This window comes from Apodemus sylvaticus, chromosome 14, assembly GCF_947179515.1.
Source record: "Apodemus sylvaticus chromosome 14, mApoSyl1.1, whole genome shotgun sequence".
Taxonomy (NCBI): domain Eukaryota; kingdom Metazoa; phylum Chordata; class Mammalia; order Rodentia; family Muridae; genus Apodemus; species Apodemus sylvaticus.
In genome coordinates, this window is record NC_067485.1 from 37,315,233 (window position 1) to 37,332,396 (window position 17,164).

Here is a 17,164-nt window from a genome sequence, read left to right on the forward strand (position 1 = left end):
CGAGAGGATAAAATGCAATAGTGCCCAGTACATAGCAGCTGCTCAGTAAATACTATTGCTAAACTGGAGCTGAGGTTCAACATTTAAGAATCTTTACTCACAAAACTAAATAAACCTTACACTGAAAGGATTCATCAAAATATAGTCTGTAAGAATTTTTTTCCAAAGGCCACAATATATTCTATATATGAGATCCTATTAAGAATTGAACAGGATTCATATACACCCTACCTTTGGGTATTTAAATTTTCTTATAGGTTTTATAACATGTATTCTTGAACTGTTGTTGAATATATTTCCACTACAGAGAGAATAGAGGAAGAAGGGCTTTTATTTTGTAGTTCCATAAATTTCTCTACTTGAACTTGTGTAGAGTTGTCATCTTCTTCCAGGTTGGCAGGGTGTGACCTAAAGAGCATGTTCTTTACAACATGGGCTCTGCTCCTTTAAGCTGTATTTGAATTTCATATACTCTCACTGCCATCTGCCATAGGCATCATTTAACTTGATGACATGCATTTTGGTATTTCCATGTGACGTAGGTCCCTCTTTCAATCTTTTTGAAATTTTATAAAGTAACTGATAGTTACTTCAAGAAGAGGAGACATGAAATGAAAATGTGGAGTATTGTTATAAACATTAATAAGTAGGACTACATGAGAGAAGACTGGCAGATGCGGGGAAGACACATAATATGGTAGCATGCTGAAGGCAACATGAACTCAGCTAATGTGAGAATTAGCTGTGCTAACTAGACTCTCATGAAAGCTCGTGTCGTCTGGAGGTATTATTTTTCCCACCTTGTCAATGGTGGTAAAATTCTCAACTGCTTACAGTGTGCTCAGATTTATATATCACTGCCTTCAGCATAGTTTAAGGTACCAGAGTTGTCTGAACCTGTCTATCCTGTCAGAGCCTGTCCTCTCTCAGGCCTCCATGGGAAGACCTCTCTCCCACCCCCACCCTGCTGCCATCGTCTCCCTTGCCATGAGTGCTGAACATGGCTGGAGTTCACTGCGTGCTTCACAGGCCACTTTTACCACAAATCCACTTTCCAGTGTGTGGATCTGACTTCACAATCTCCTTTGCTTCCTTGAAAAGATCAAAAAGGTCAAAACTGAAAGTTTGCTCTGAGAAGTTGAGGTGAAGCTAGAGTCTCCTGTTAAAGCAGCACCTGGCTCTGCAGTGAAGAGATTAAAGTTCTTCCTCAGATTAAAATTGTTCCTCAGCTGTCACCAAATGAGTGCCCCAGAGGTCAGTAGGTGCTCACACTCGAGGTCCAGGAGAGCTAGCTCTCTAGACTGACTATTAATTCACTTTTTCCTTTTTCAGTTCTCAAGAAGTTTGAACCTAAATTCAGCAGTTATAATTCAAATGTATTCATTTTCATATAAAGCCAAATGTTCTTTATTCTTGAATGAAAGCTCTCTTTCAACCTGTGTTTTCATAATGATGTCTGAATCTATAAGAGACTTGTACTTTAAGCTTCCCTCAAGGTGGCAAAACACTTACCTAAGTCTGTAAGTTTCCTGATATTCAGGTGATCTATTCCTAACACATGCCCACCAGAGTCCCTTCCATTTTCTCCCTTCTCCTTAGATTTCTCTTCACTGGAGTCTCCCTCGGATGCTGTTGGCATTGTCAGCCATTTTGGCTCCCATACATCCCAACATGCATACAGCAGACTTCACAGCAATTCCCCCTTAAAATGGTGCCTCTGCCCAGATGTGTGCCTGAACTCCTCAGGGCCTCCCTACCTGCCCTGTGACACATTCTCACATGTGTGGTGTATACCACCTTGTCAAAGAGCTACCCAGCTACCTAGCCACAGCAGAAAACCAGTCTGAGTTTTTCTGTCTCAGATATGACCTCATCCTCTTTGTGGTGATTGCCTTTGTGTTGACCTTTGACAGTGTCCATATGAGCTGCTGCTTCTTTTTCACGCTAGTATTTCTATTTTCATTCTCAGTGACCTCTTCCAAATCCAACCAATGATTCTACTACTTTGACAAGCAGAGAGAGACTTGGGACCTACTGCCTAGGTCTTGTTTGACCCCATTGCAACCTACCTCCTGGCCCTGAGTCATTCCAGAACAAAGCCCAGCAAGGGACTCTAGGGCGCTCAGTAGCTAGTAGCTTGCTTTTTAAATTGTAAGAAAGATTCATACTTCTTGTTTGTATGCATACACCTGCATGAGTTTATGTGCACTATGTGTTTGTGGGAGCATGTAGAGGCTACAAGGAATTAGACCCCCTTAAAGGCATTATAGGTATCTGTGAGCTAACACATACGACTGGCAACCAGACCTGGGTCTCTGCAGCAGCAGTAAACACTCTTAGCCCCTGAGCCATTTCTCTGGCCCTGCTAGGAGCTTTTTACCTCCTGTTTTCCTTGCCAAATTATGTCTTTTCCTTCATACTCTCCATTCTCCACATCTGAATGCACACCACTACCTATTTCTGGAAGGTTCTGTTGACACAGTCTCTTTTCATCTTTCAGAATGCTGTCAGCTCCTCCTTCTGTAGGTGCCCCATTTTCCTCTACTCTTGCCTTCTCCCAGGATTCTAGGTGCTCTTCTCATCTTCCCCCAGGCTCTATTTTCTGACCTCAGTAACTTTGGAGGGCTAGGAACTCTCTGAGGACAGGACTTATGTTGGAAAGGTCCCTGCTGGATACATGTAGAGACTGATATAGTAGATCTTCAGTGTGAATGAGGATGTCCCGTTCCTAGTTCAGGAATATAGTTCAGGACAGAGCGTAATGTTTTCAACGGTCTGGCTCTTACATGGCTATTACTGATATAATATCTGAAACACGCATTTCACTTTCATCTACTACTTTTATGATCCATGCATATACAAGAAATTCAAAGGCTTGTAATTCTATATTCTAAATTTAAAATCTATCCTTTCTATTCCCTTTTTATATATGAAATCATGTAGAATAACTATAAGCTGTCTTTGTTCTCCTTTGCAGCTATGTGACTGGCATACAGGCTACATACAATGGCAAGATGCTTCCTGTACTCCAAGAATTCTGAGCCTTAATGACTCATTAGAATCCTCCCGGGTACTTTACAATGTGCTGATGCTCAGGTCCTACACATGTATATAGCATTGCTTTGCTTCTGAATGTTTTAAATAAAGAATTTATGCAAATTGCTTCATTATAAAATTATCCATCTCTATCTCTACTGAGCTCTCCAGCTTGCGCGTCTACTGCATCTGCAGTTCACTCCTTTGCCGGCTGCCCTGGCACTTGTCCTAAATCTCATCACTTTCCTTAGGTTTCCTGCCTCGCTCCTGTGCATGTAGCACCTTCTCCCTGCCCCACAAGTACAACTGATCTGAATTGATACTGTTCACACAGGTCTGAATGTACCCTTTGGGTCTCTTATTTTGCCATCACCTTACTCATTCTGATGATGTCACTCTTCCCTAGGCATCTTAATCGGTTTATTGAATGTTTTATTTATGACTATATTGTGAACAACTCAACATATGCCCTTAATAAATAGAGATGTCTTATTCTTGATTAGTTTCCTTAACTATCATAGTGGTTTCTGCATTAAGCAATACTTGACTCACAAGTCAGAATCACCAGCAAGCCTCTCCTGATGCATTTGATATCAAAGACCACTCATCGTTAGTACAACTATTCTTGGGCTCATCTCCTTGGAAAGAGCACAATGGCTATTGCTGATCCTTACTTTATCAAAAACGAGAGAGATCTCTGTTCTAGAAAAGCCAATGGAAATTTTGTTGTACACAATATATATTTCCCTGAATTGGGCCTGACCCAGTCAAGGTTTTCACCCCAAGATCTGTGAGTGCAGTACCCCTTCACATTGCAGTAGGATGAAAGGTTAGTGGGTTCTCAGAGAGAGAATAAAGGGGGCAGAAAGAGAAGAGAAATATTCACAGTGTGTGCATGATTGTAATACCCATATTTAAGAGTTTCACTAATATCTGAACAGTATGTATTATTTGAAATGTTATACACATAGAGTAGAATTGTTTGGCCCTATTGTACCAGTTTGGATTTCTACTGAAAAATCTAGGGAATGGTATTATCAATATATAAGAGTCTCCCAGACATTTGAATTCTATATATTTAATTTAAGATGCCATATATGTAAAACTGTTAGATGTTACTGAATCATTTGAGTTTCTACTGGAAATTCTGGGGAATCTTGTGTGTGTGTGTGTGTGTGTGTGTGTGTGTGTGTGTGTGTGTGTGTCAGAGATACTATTTATACATAATATAGGAAACTTGTGTTATTGAACTTATGAGTTGTATTTTATATAGACATTATCACTTCATTGACATTCTACAAGACTCCATTCTATAAATGGAGTCTAAAAAGCTAACTTCAAAGTCATGCTTTGCTACACACCAACTGGATAACTGAGTAAGTAGTTTGTCTTCTGACCACCAGCTTCATGCTAAAGAAGCATGACTCACAGAATTTCTAAAAGTTTCCATTTGACAAGACAAGAGTTCAATGTTACTTTTGATGTTCACTATTTCATGAGTTTTATCTAGCTACATAAAATATCATCATCATTAAAAAGATAATTCTGTTTGGTCAATGCATTAACTTTAATGCTTAAAATATTTTCATTATCCAAAGAAACCTTAAACTTTCATACATTAAAAGTCTATAATAAATTAATAGGCTGGAGATAAAGAGCTTGCCTCACCCAAAGTAGATATAGCAGGACACTGGGAATACGGAGGCAATAGAATCAGAAGGTCGAGGTTATCTTCTTAAGTCAGGGTGGACACGTAAGACACTGTAGTAATAATAATAATAATAGCTGTGGTACTAACAAAATCTGAGTCCTGACTACTGTTGGGAGTAAATGCCCAGGCTTCTGGGAAGCAAAGGCAGATGACTAAGGGCACAGCTCTCCACTGTACTAATGGAAAGCAGAGCAGGAGAGATGGCTGTTCCTTGGGTGAGTCTCTTAGACTACACACTGCACAGTCTTCTGTGAGAGCACACCAAACACCATAATGGACGACTTCATCATAAAATGCACATCAGTAAGACCCAAAGCTGTTTTGCATGGTAGCAGTGCCATGTGCCCAGGTTTGAACCTCCTGTGTACAACATGCTTAATTTGCCTTGTCTAGGCTTAGCTTTCTCTTCTCTAAAATGGAACAAAAAAGCAGTATCTACCCCATAGGGTAATTACAGAGATTAAATGATAGAACGTCTGCTGAAGAGAGGAGCACTCTGCTTGGAAAGCAGTAAGGACTCCATAAGTATTCCTTGTTACAGTAATTTGTATTGTAAATTCTGTCAATAAACATTTATTGCTATAATTAATTATCTTGAAAAGAATATTAGCATTGAGATATTCCCATTGTTATGAAAAAAAGCATGTGACTGAAAACTCAGAAATATCACCAGGGTCTTTAAAGTAGATTTAAAAAAAATCCAGCCATCTGGAAATCTAATGAAGAAAAATGAAAATATTGTTCTGGTTCTCTGTGAGTCAGTAAAAATTTCCAGGTGCTTTTGAAAGCAAGACAGTTGAAAGTTGAAAGTAGCACTGTGAGATCCTGTAGTTGGGAAGGCCTGAGGTTGGCAGGATCAACATCTGACTGATGTGAGTTCAGGATGAACTCCCACAATCAGGAGACTGTGGGCATTGTGCTGCCATTGTAGGATGACTTGTGAATATATTGTACCGAGTAGGTCCAGCCTCCACTTAGAGGAAGACAGTTCATGGTCTAGGTTAGCAAAAATAAATAAAGGCACAGAGGCAGTGAAGTAAATTGTACTAAGAATTCTAGGCATAACCCAAACCGTGATTACCTAGTTTTATATGATGATCTGTTGATGGTAGGTGGCTTTTTAAACATTAATAAAAAATAACAGGGTGTGTATTTGAAATCATTACACATTGGCCCTGATACATTAGGGGTTCAGGTAATACAGTCCCTTCATTTTTCTTGTTTTGTCATATATGTATAGAAACAGAGGCCCAAGGGACTTGATATCGTAATGTAAATCTATACCTTAAATTCAAATTAGCTGACACCTAATCTGATGTGGTTTTCACCACACACATAGTATTTGCTTTTTGTAGGTAGTTTTTTTATCCTCCCCTGCTGTTATTTACTTTTGTTTCTAGATCTTGGGGCTTTCCAATATTTGCATTTGTAAGAGCAGCTAGATTTTTAGTTTCTCTGGAGCCTACAACACTGGCACATCCCACCTTTTAGTGAACAAGATTGAACATTTTAACAAGGCCTTTGATTTTACTCAACTAAATGTGAGTTTCTAGCTTCCTTGGCTTTGATACAAGTATCCTGTCTGCAGAAGTTATAGTGGCCAGAATAGTGCACGGCCACCCTTGTGTTCTAGAGACCATAGCTCCTTAAACTGGGCTTGCCCAATTGACTATGGAGCGCAAGAAAAAAAATGGAAACAATAAAAAATGTCTAGGGGCTAGAAAAGGCTCAGGAGGTAAAGTATATCCTGTACAAGGACCCGAGTGAATTGTCAGAGTCCATGTAAAAGCCAGATGTGACAGTAAACACATATGACCTCAACTCAAGAGGGAAAGGGAGCAAGAGGGTTCCTGGGCTTACCAGCCAGCCAGTCTAGCTGAAACATCAGCTGTATGGTAACTGCTTTGCCTTTATCCATATGTAATGGTTTAAGTATAAAAACACTAACTCAATATTTTCCTACCGTCTTTCCTCAGCAAGTAAGTATCAATTCAGCATAACTTTTGATTCCATTGTGTTACAGTCTGATTTCATATCATTCAGTTCTGAAAAATGTTGAGGATGCTCTGCATCTGGCAGCATCACTCAGCCAAGATTTAAGTCTTTATGCCAAGATAAGTAAAAACATTCTTCTTGTTATTTAGCCTTAATGAAAAGTAAAATCCCATGTATAGCAAAAATTGTCTTAAAATAAGTATCTTTATGATTTATCATCAATTAGTGTCATTTTAGTTTACCTGTTTTATACTTATATACCTAGAGTCATGTGACAATTGCTTATAGAAAAATGTTGCAGGTGGAACAAAGGTAAGAAACCCTGCTACAGAGCTGCATGGTCTTGGGTCAGAGGCAGCTTCGGTAGCCTGCCTCTCTTTTCTACTGGCAGAAAGCCCAGAGTTGACTGGACTAGGAGTAGTCCCTGCTTCCTGATAGCTTCTCCACTGCCTACTGTCACCACAGAAACATTTCTGCAAGGCCCAGGGTGATTGAGGCAGCAATGTGAATGTATAGCCAGGTAGTAGTGCTATAAAACCTCTTAGTTCTGGGTCTCTCCTGTACCTCCTCCCATGATAGTATTAAAAGAAATGCGACCCAAACCAGCAAGATGGCTCATCTAGGAGAAATGCGAGTGGCCAAGCCTGATGACCCAAGTTGGGGTTAGAACCCCAGGACCCACATAGTAGAAGGGAAGCTACCTCCCACAAGTTGTCCTCTGACCTCCGTATGGCTCGCCCCGGCAGGCAAGAGCATGTGCAAACACAGACACAGACACACACACACACACACACACTTTTTTTTCTGAAGAAAAAAATTGTGATTCTCAAAGATTACTTATGATTTAAGGAAATGCATAAACTATTCCAAAAGTCTAGAGGTCCTAAGCCAGGCACCGTGGTAGTACACCTATAATCCTAGCACTCAGGAAGCAGAGGTAGAATCTGTGTAAACTCTAAACCAGCCTAGTCTATACACCCAGTTCCAGACCACACCAAGTACCTACAAGATAGATAGACACATACATACATACATACATACATACATACATACATACATACACCATATACAATACATACCTATAGACATGAATAAAAGGCTGTATCTCAGTGAAAGCATACTTGTCTGGCATACACAAGGGGCAGTATATACATTGTGAATGCCAACCTAATGGAGGGATCCTTTTATGTAGTATCATCATCTATCTGTAGGGAAGACTGGAAGTAGTAAATGCCACTTCCTTTTGAAAACACTGTGACTTTGTCAGAGAAGATTTGAATATCTTTACTCATATATTACCTGTTTCTTTTTGTTTTCTCATTCTTAGCATAAACATTGCCATGTTTTGGAAATCCCAATTGTGTGTGGTAGCAACTTCCTGTCAGGTGGTTTGCCGTAGTTACCCTAGTTCCTAAATTACATGCTGTATCTGAAGTGGTGAGATCTTTTGATGGGTTACTTGGTCTTCTCTTATGCACTTGAATGGAGCTACTATTCTTTCTTTTCTTGCCATGTAACTTCTTGACCTGTAAGGTCTTTATTGAAATATAAAAATGAAACATGTCTCCAAAAATAAGTCAGATGCACTAGGTGCTTACTGCACAAGTTTTGGTATCCAGGAAACGACAATTTATTCCCTGGGATCACCAATACTGGAGAAACTGTGACCAGAAATTAGAGGGCCAGAGCGTTCGTGTTGTAGGATTTGGAATTGCTTCCAGGGAAGGCCTGTCTGAAGTAGAGAAAAGTCTTTCTTCATAAATATTTATAAAGAAATACAACTTACTGCTCTCAAGCAATGAGTGTACTCCAAAATAATGTATGCTATTTTTATAAATAAGGAAAATATTGTATATATGTGTATGCATTTCTGTTTGGGGTCACATGTGCATGAGTTCAGGTGCTCTTGGAAGCCAGAAAAAGGCATTGGATTCCCCTTGGATTGTAGTCATAGGAGATCAGCAAGGGCGCTTGAAGTGAAAGATATAAAGTGGAAATGTGTAGCCACAGAAAACTTCCTAACCCAGCTGATAGTTAAAACAACATAAATTTATATAGCTATAAATCATTGTTATCCTTATAACATTTAGGATAGATTTTTGAGTTGACACTACAGTATAGAATAAGAATAGTAATTTCAGGAAGAGTCTTAAAGTTCATATGAGTTAGCAAAATAATTCGGCTTCTGATAAATCTACCCTAAGGAAATAATCTTCAAGACAAAAATATGCCTCTCTGTTGTATCATTTAGGAGAGAGAGAGGAAGGAAGGGAGAAAAATCATAAATGTTTGCTTTGATAGAAACTACGTGTACCACTGTTGGGTCATTTGGTAAGGTCACCTCCAGGGATCAGTTCTATATGTGTGCCCCAGTAATGCCTAGCCAAGAACCTGTGTCTATGTGGAATCTCTACCAAAGCTCATATGAAGATGCTTCTGTAATAGGAGAAGGTGGTTGGAAAATATCTTACATGTATTATAAATTCTGTCCTGTTTCAAAACTACAGAATGAAAACAATGAAATGGCGAGGCTTTCAATGCTGCCCTCAGTGTAGCAGCTTACAATATAATTTTTATCTTACAGGGAACATATCTTTACATAACATATTAAAGCTTTCACCTTTTTAACCGTTATGCTTGTGACTTTTAAAACACCACTTAAGTTTCTCAACATTTTTGCCACAGAGCCCTTCTGAAGCAGTTGTATTTGTTTGAATTTCTCATTGCTTGCGCATGCCTCTCTCCCTGAAACTAGAATTCCAGTGGCTATTACAAGGCAGTTCCTGTATATTTATTTTCATTTTTTGTGAGGTCCTACAGTGCATAGGGATCATTCAACATTTTCTAAGTACACATGATCCATTTACAACGACAAAGCACCTTGTGTTTCTATAGTTGGTTTTATGTAAAGCTATTAGAGGAACAGGAAATGTCCTTCAGCCGCCTTTCTCCCTACAGCTGCCCCAGAAATAGTCATTAGTATTAAACACAACAGTCTCAAACTGTTTCCCATAGATCCATGGAACGCTACTGCAAAGGAACACTGAAGCATTTGGGGTTATTTATCATAAAGCCCATCCAAAAGAAGTGAGATGCCAGCTTCCATGTGGGACGGGCAGTGGCAGCTGCTTTGTTACTGTGTGGCACTGCCCCATCCTAAATCAGATGGGAGATGGGTGCTGTTTGACAGAATCTGTCATCAGCATTACCATTATTAAAATAATTTAAAAGCTGCTGCTTCCTTTTTTAAGCTTAAGGGTGGGCTCTTGGTTTGTCCAGGCCTCCCTGGCTCTGGTTCAGAGGACTCCAGGCTCAATATTCCCACACCAGATTTTCTATCCAGCCAGGCCTCAGCTACCAGTTTTTATCCCAGTGGGACAGTGCAGCTATGTTCCTGGCGTTTTCTGCCTATTACCAGTTAGGGTCTGTGAACAGAATCTCCATTTGTGAGAACCTCATTGTGGATAGCACGCAGTGGTCTTTTCATTTTGATTGATGCCTCTGGTTCTGCACCATCTGGCTTCTGATAGGCTGCATTAATCATATCCCGAACTAAGGAAGTGTAGACATGTCTGCTTAATATGTACCCATACATAATGTAACATTAGTTATTCATTCAGCTCGCAAGGCAGAGTCATAATATACGCAAGATCTTTATATAGTAAAGCATAAATATTAAAATGAGGCCCATTAATGCTGTTTTTACTTGTACTAACCTCCCCCTCATACATTTGCTTATGAAGATTGAGGAATTAAGAAAAGGACCGTGCCCACAATTTACACACCACACCACATTCCGCTGGCAGTTGATGTGGATTTAGAGTGATGTACGTCCACCGCCCATACCATGAGTCTACTGTCTTCTCTAGTTACCTTGAAGCACAGGTTAAATGCAAGTGGCAAACGGATTCCTTTTCTGTCTTATGAACTCCATGCACCGAATGTCAGCATCTGTTTACAGGGGTCGCTGGGAGCAACTGTGACCCTGTTCTTTTGTGCTGCCTCTAGCTGGCCCCACTCTTGACAGGCTCTGTGCCCTGCTGTGTAATAATGTTAAGAAAGAAGAACCAGAAAAAGCAGGATAGGAATTCACAAATCAAATAGAGTAGACTCTACGTTTAGAGCCCCCATCCTTATCAGTTCAAATTTGGTTTTGGAAATTTGCTAGGGCCTTTTCCAGGAGGAGAGATTTAGTGAGTATTAATCATGATCCCTTCAGAATGGAGAGGAGGGAGGGAATGGATTTCAACTCTCCTGGGGAGTTACCTCGCTCAGCATTGCAGGAGCATATTTTTTGCAGCAGCAAATTAAAACCATAACTTCAAAAAGCACATTATATGTTTTATTAATTGTGTTTTGTCATAACAATACCATATTCCTATGTGGTTACATCTTCTTATATGTGCGCCAAACTCAAAGTATGTGTTTTAATGAATTATACCATTGAAGTGTAAACGAAGATTAATGCTTGTATGCTGCAGAATGCAAAATATAGCACACAATGTAATAGTGATCAGTCATGGAATGAAGCCTGGGAAAGAAGGCACATACTCAGAGTTTATGTGAGAAACAAGCAACTGCAGCTTCTGTTTGCAGTGCAATTTCATGAGGTTTAATTAGTTGCCTAAGCACCAGGAGCAATAGCCATAGAGCGTATGTCAGATATTACCTGCTCAGAAGCTGTCGTCTGAAGACATGTCATACTAAAACGGCACATGGAGAGCTGGGAAAATCATTCCAGGGGTAAAATCCATCATTTAACATTCAGTTCATCTGCTTCTTATTTTAAAATTCATTTTTATGTTTCTTCCAATAATCTAGAATTCATTATGCTTAATTCACTTTATTAATTGATTTCCAATGCGCTCACAGTCAGTAACACTGCATAGACAAATGAGAAAGCAGAGCCTGCAGAATCGGGCTCCGGCTGTGGCAGCACTCGTGCAGCCCAGAATGTGGGCAGGGTGCTGGCTTTGCCAGAGAACACAGGGATGGGGTCTTGGCGTGCATCTCCTTGGATGATCTAAAAATAGCTGTCAACTAGCTAGGCTGTTTCCAGGTTAACCCCATTTTAAGAGATTTAACATCTTAGTGTGCTTGCTTTATTACAAAATAATAAGGAAACCCTTAGTGACCTCAAGCCTGCAAAGAGGTCATTCTACCCTGGTTCTGCTTCACAGTTTGTAAGATGCATTCAGTGAAGCTCCTGTGTTACCACTTGTAAAGGTACATGCTGAGTTACAGTTCCTGCATTGTATCTGTCACATATGTAAGCACACACACTGGGATCCAGTGTCATCCTATGTCCCAGTCACTGAGAATGATTGCTATGGCTGCTTCTTGCTGCCTGAATTCCACTTCTTGCATGAGTACCCCTGAGGGTTTCTGGCTCAAGCTAAAAACCATTCTTAACCTATCGGGGACCTGCAGCATGATTTCATTTCTTTCTTTGAGCAATATGTAAGCTGTACAACTGTGCTTCTGGAAATAGGGGGCACTCATTGTGAAGGCCAGGCAGGTATGATGAGAGTCTTTTTTTTTTATTGATATATTTATTTACATTTCAAATGATTTCCCCTTTTCTGGACCCCCACTCCCCAAAAGTCCCATCAGTCCCCTTCCCTCCCCCTGTTTTCCCACCCAACCCTTCCCACTTCCCTGTTCTGATTTTGCTCTATACTGCGTCACTGAGTCTTTTCAGAACAAGGGGCCACTCCTCCATTCTTCTTGTACCTCATTTGATGTGTGGATTATGTTTTGGGTATTCCAGTTTTCTAGGTTAATATCCACTTATTAGTGAGTGCATACCATGATTCATCTTTTGAGTCTGGGTTACCTCACTTAGTATGATATTCTCCAGCTCCATCCATTTGCCTAAGAATTTCATGAATTCATTGTTTCTAATGGCTGAATAGTACTCCATTGTGTATATATGCCACATTTTTTGCATCCACTCTTCTGTTGAGGGATACCTGGGTTCTTTCCAACTTCTGGCAATTATAAATAGGGCTGCTATGAACATAGTGGAACATGTATCCTTATTACATGCTGGGGAATCTTTTGGGTATATGCCCAGGAGTGGTATAGCAGGATCTTCTGGAAGTGAGGTGCCCAGTTTTCGGAGGAACCGCCAAACTGATTTCCAGAGTGGTTGTACCAATTTGCAACCCCACCAGCATTGGAGGAGTGTTCTTCTTTCTCCACATCCTTGCCAACACCTGCTGTCTCCTGAATTTTTAATCTTAGCCATTCTGACTGGTGTAAGGTGAAATCTCAGGGTTGTTTTGATTTGCATTTCCCTAATGACTAATGAAGTTGAGCATTTTTTAAGGTGTTTCTCTGCCATCCGAAGTTCTTCAGGTGAGAATTCTTTGTTTAACTCTGTACCCCATTTTTTAATAGGGTTGTTTGGTTTTCTGGAGTCTGACTTCTTGAGTTCTTTATATATATTGGATATTAGCCCTCTATCTGATGTAGGATCGGTGAAGATCTTTTCCCAATTTGTTGGTTGCCGATTTGTCCTTTTGATGGTGTCCTTTGCCGTACAGAAACTTTGTAATTTTATGAGGTCCCATTTGTCAATTCTTGATCTTAGAGCATATGCTATTGGTGTTCTGTTCAGAAACTTTTCCCCTATACCGATGTCCTCAAGGGTCTTCCCCAGTTTCTTTTCTATTAGCTTCAGAGTGTCTGGCTTTATGTGGAGGTCCTTGATCCATTTGGATTTGAGCTTAGTACAAGGAGACAAGGATGGATCAATTCGCATTCTTCTGTATGCTGACCTCCAGTTGAACCAGCACCATTTGTTGAAAAGGCTATCTTTTTTCCATTGGATGTTTTCAGCCCCTTTGTCGAGGATCAAGTGGCCATAGGTGTGTGGGTTCATTTCTGGATCTTCAATCCTGTTCCATTGATCTGCCTGCCTGTCACTGTACCAATACCATGCAGTTTTTAACACTATTGCTCTGTAGTATTGCTTGAGGTCAGAGATACTGATTCCCCCAGAATTTCTTTTGTTGCTGAGAATAGTTTTAGCTATCCTGGGTTTCTTGTTATTCCAGATGAATTTGATAATTGCTCTTTCTAACTCTGTGAAGAATTGAGTTGGGGTTTTGATGGGTATTGCATTGAATCTGTATATTGCTTTTGGCAAAATGGCCATTTTAACTATATTGATTCTACCGATCCATGAGCATGGGAGGTTTTCCCATTTTTTGAGGTCTTCTTCCATTTCCTTCTTCAGAGTCTTGAAGTTTTTGTCATACAGATCTTTCACATGTTTGCTAAGAGTCACCCCAAGGTACTTTATACTGTTTGTGGCTATTGTGAAGGGGGTCATTTCCCTAATTTCTTTCTCAGCCTGCTTATCCTTTGAGTATAGGAAGGCCACTGATTTGCTTGAGTTGATTTTATAACCTGCCACTTTGCTGAAGTTGTTTATCAGCTGTAGGAGTTCTCTAGTGGAGTTTTTTGGGTCAGAAGACCTAACACCAATACTCTTCAAACTATTCCACAAAATAGAAACAGAAGGAACCCTACCCAATTCCTTCTACGAAGCCACAATTACTCTGATACCAAAACCACACAAAGATCCAACAAAGAAAGAAAACTTCAGACCAATCTCCCTTATGAACATCAATGCAAAAATACTCAATAAAATTCTTGCCAACCGAATCCAAGAACACATCAAAACGATCATCCACCATGATCAAGTAGGCTTTATCCCAGGGATGCAGGGTTGGTTCAATATACGGAAATCCATCAATGCAATCCACTACATAAACAAACTCAAAGAAAAAAACCACATGGTCATTTCATTGGATGCTGAAAAAGCATTTGACAAAATTCAGCATCCTTTCATGCTTAAAGTCTTGGAAACAACAGGAATTCAAGGCCCATACCTAAACATAGTAAAAGCAATATACAGCAAACCGGTAGCCAGCATCAAACTAAATGGAGAGAAACTTGAAGCAATCCCTCTAAAATCAGGGACTAGACAGGGCTGCCCCCTTTCTCCTTATCTTTTCAATATTGTACTTGAGGTACTAGCTCGGGCAATTCGACAACATAAGGAGGTCAAAGGGATACAAAATGGAAAGGAAGAAGTCAAACTATCATTATTTGCAGATGACATGTTAGTCTACCTAAGTGATGAGAGTCTTTTAAACCAAATCATCTTATCAGCTCAGGAAGCCAAGGCAGGCAGCTTCCAAGAGGCCAGAGCTTCTCTGCCTCAGGACCAGGCTTGGGCAAACATGTCAGAAAACTGAGGACTTTCTTCTTCTTCCACAGTCCTTGGATTTTGATTGAATATGCAACAACTTTATAAATAACCCCTCTATAATTTATAAATATCAAACACATGTGACTTTTGTATTTGTAACTTTACTTGTGTAGGACACATGTGTTTAGGTGCGTGTACGCCCATGTAGAAACCAAAGATTAACTATACATCACTCTTCTAGCTCTGTCCACTTTCTTTTCTGAGGCAGGATATCTCATTAGCCTGAAATTCATCATTTGGGCCCCACTTGCTGGCCAGCTGGCCCCAGGAGTGTTCCCTGTCTGCCTCTCCAGCCCTGCACTTAAGATGTGTGCCACTGTGCTTGGTGTTTTTACTTGGATTCCAGTGGTTGGACTCATGTTGTCGCCCATGTGCTGCAAGCGCTCAACCTGCTGGGCTATCTCCCCGGGCCTTCTTTGTAACTACTTCTTTTTCAAATATTTCTTAATTAAAATATAATGCCATCATTTCCTCCTTTCCTTTCTTTCCTCCAACCTTTCTCACATATCCCCTCTTCCTTTCTCTCAAACTCATGGCCTCTATTTCTTTCATTGATTACAGAAACAAATGTATTCCTAAATATAGAAGTTCTAATTGTTCATTCTGTATGATTTTACTTACATGTACATACAGCTTTCCTGGCTGACCACTTGATATTGAATTAATACATCTATTTTGTTACATTTTTGCTTTGCCAAACACATAGAAATACATTTTCCTCATTGTCATATTTTATAGTTTTTAATGTTGCCATATTGTAAAGAAGCAGTCAGACACATGTGCAGCTCTCCAAATCAGAGAACAGTACTTCCATTACAGGCTATGGTTCTGTTCCCATGACCATTAGCTAAAGTCAGGTGTCCTCTGACAACTTGTGTTCAGTGTCATAGGGTAGATCAGTGTCACTGTGTGGACACTCTGTCTTTGTAAGTGGGACTTAGTAGTCATTCTACGACACATTATAAACTCACATTCATTACTCCTGTCACTGCTGTGAGGCTCTGGAGATAGAAACAGTGAGGCTCTGTGTGCCCTTGTCCTCACTGTCAGTGTGTTGTGGGGATGGGGTAAACAGCTATTCATACACAATACCAGGAGCACCACTCTTGTTAGCAGCCAGTAGTATTAATAACAATATTTACATTTATTTTTGAAGGAATCACATTGTAAAAGCTTAGGCAAAGGCTCTTGGAACTTTGAAAGCATGAAGAATTCTCATGTAGTGTTGATCCTGGAAAGTGTGAAAACTATGACTCATTACTTGAACCAAAGAAATGCACTTTTCTTCTCTTAAGACCTAAGAGGATGCTTGATGGTGCTTTTGCCACCATCATGAATTTAGAGGATGGTCATCCTGAAGAATTACTCTCTAAGTAGCTGTCCGATGCCACGATAAATTATTTCCACCTGGTCTAGAACCCTTCTCTTCTCCTGCTTCTTTTGTCATTCACTTCTTTTTATCTTTCTTTCTCTCTTTCCTTTTTCCTTTGTGCTGCGGACTAAACTCAGGACATTGTACATGCTGGGCAAGCACTTCCGACAAGGACGATGTCCCCGGCCCTTCTCTCTTTGCTGTATGTGTTTCTTCTTCCACATTAAGCATTGATTTCTTTATAAATGACTAGAGTCTCATTTTTGTTTCAAGTGTGAGTAGATGGTTTATTGCCATCTCCATTTTGTTGTGCAAAATTCAGTGACTTGGCCATAATATCTCTCTCTCTCTCTCTCTCTCTCTCTCTCTCTCTCTCTCTCTCTCTGTCTCCCTTTCCTCCTCCTTCTCCCCAATCATTTCTTTTTTATTTATTTATTCAATATATTTTTTATTTACATTTCAATGATTTCCCCTTTTCTGGCTCCCCACTCCCGAAAGTCCCCAATCATTTCTTTCCACATCTCCCTTTCCCTTCCCCTCTTTCTTGCAAACAGAATGCTGTTTTCTTTTCATTCACAGATAACCACAACCCTAAGCTTTTTACATCTCTAACATTTAACAAACATGATTTCATTTCTAACATTTTTGTAATCCAGGTTTGCTGAAACCTTAGGCAGCATCTGTAGATTGGAAAAAACAAGTACTGCCACCTAGCTGGTCCTGGCTGGCAGACACACTCTCACTGACTACAGAGGGGAACTTAGGG

At 40.0% G+C, this 17,164-nt stretch overlaps 1 protein-coding gene across 3 annotated transcripts in view; it reads left to right on the forward strand.

The window, feature by feature from the left end:
- The window catches only part of Cdkal1 (CDK5 regulatory subunit associated protein 1 like 1), a 535,629-nt gene that overhangs the window by 430,525 nt on the left and 87,940 nt on the right, over window positions 1-17,164 (forward strand). The window contains exon 14 of one of the 3 annotated variants that reach the window (XM_052156749.1): window positions 2,978-3,130. The exons of the other annotated variants lie outside the window; for them this stretch is intronic. Within the exon in view, the coding sequence (XP_052012709.1) occupies window positions 2,978-3,115 (138 nt within the window). The 3' untranslated portion in view covers window positions 3,116-3,130. Of the gene's footprint in view, window positions 1-2,977; window positions 3,131-17,164 lie in introns of those variants that run through there. 3 annotated transcript variants of the gene reach the window in all.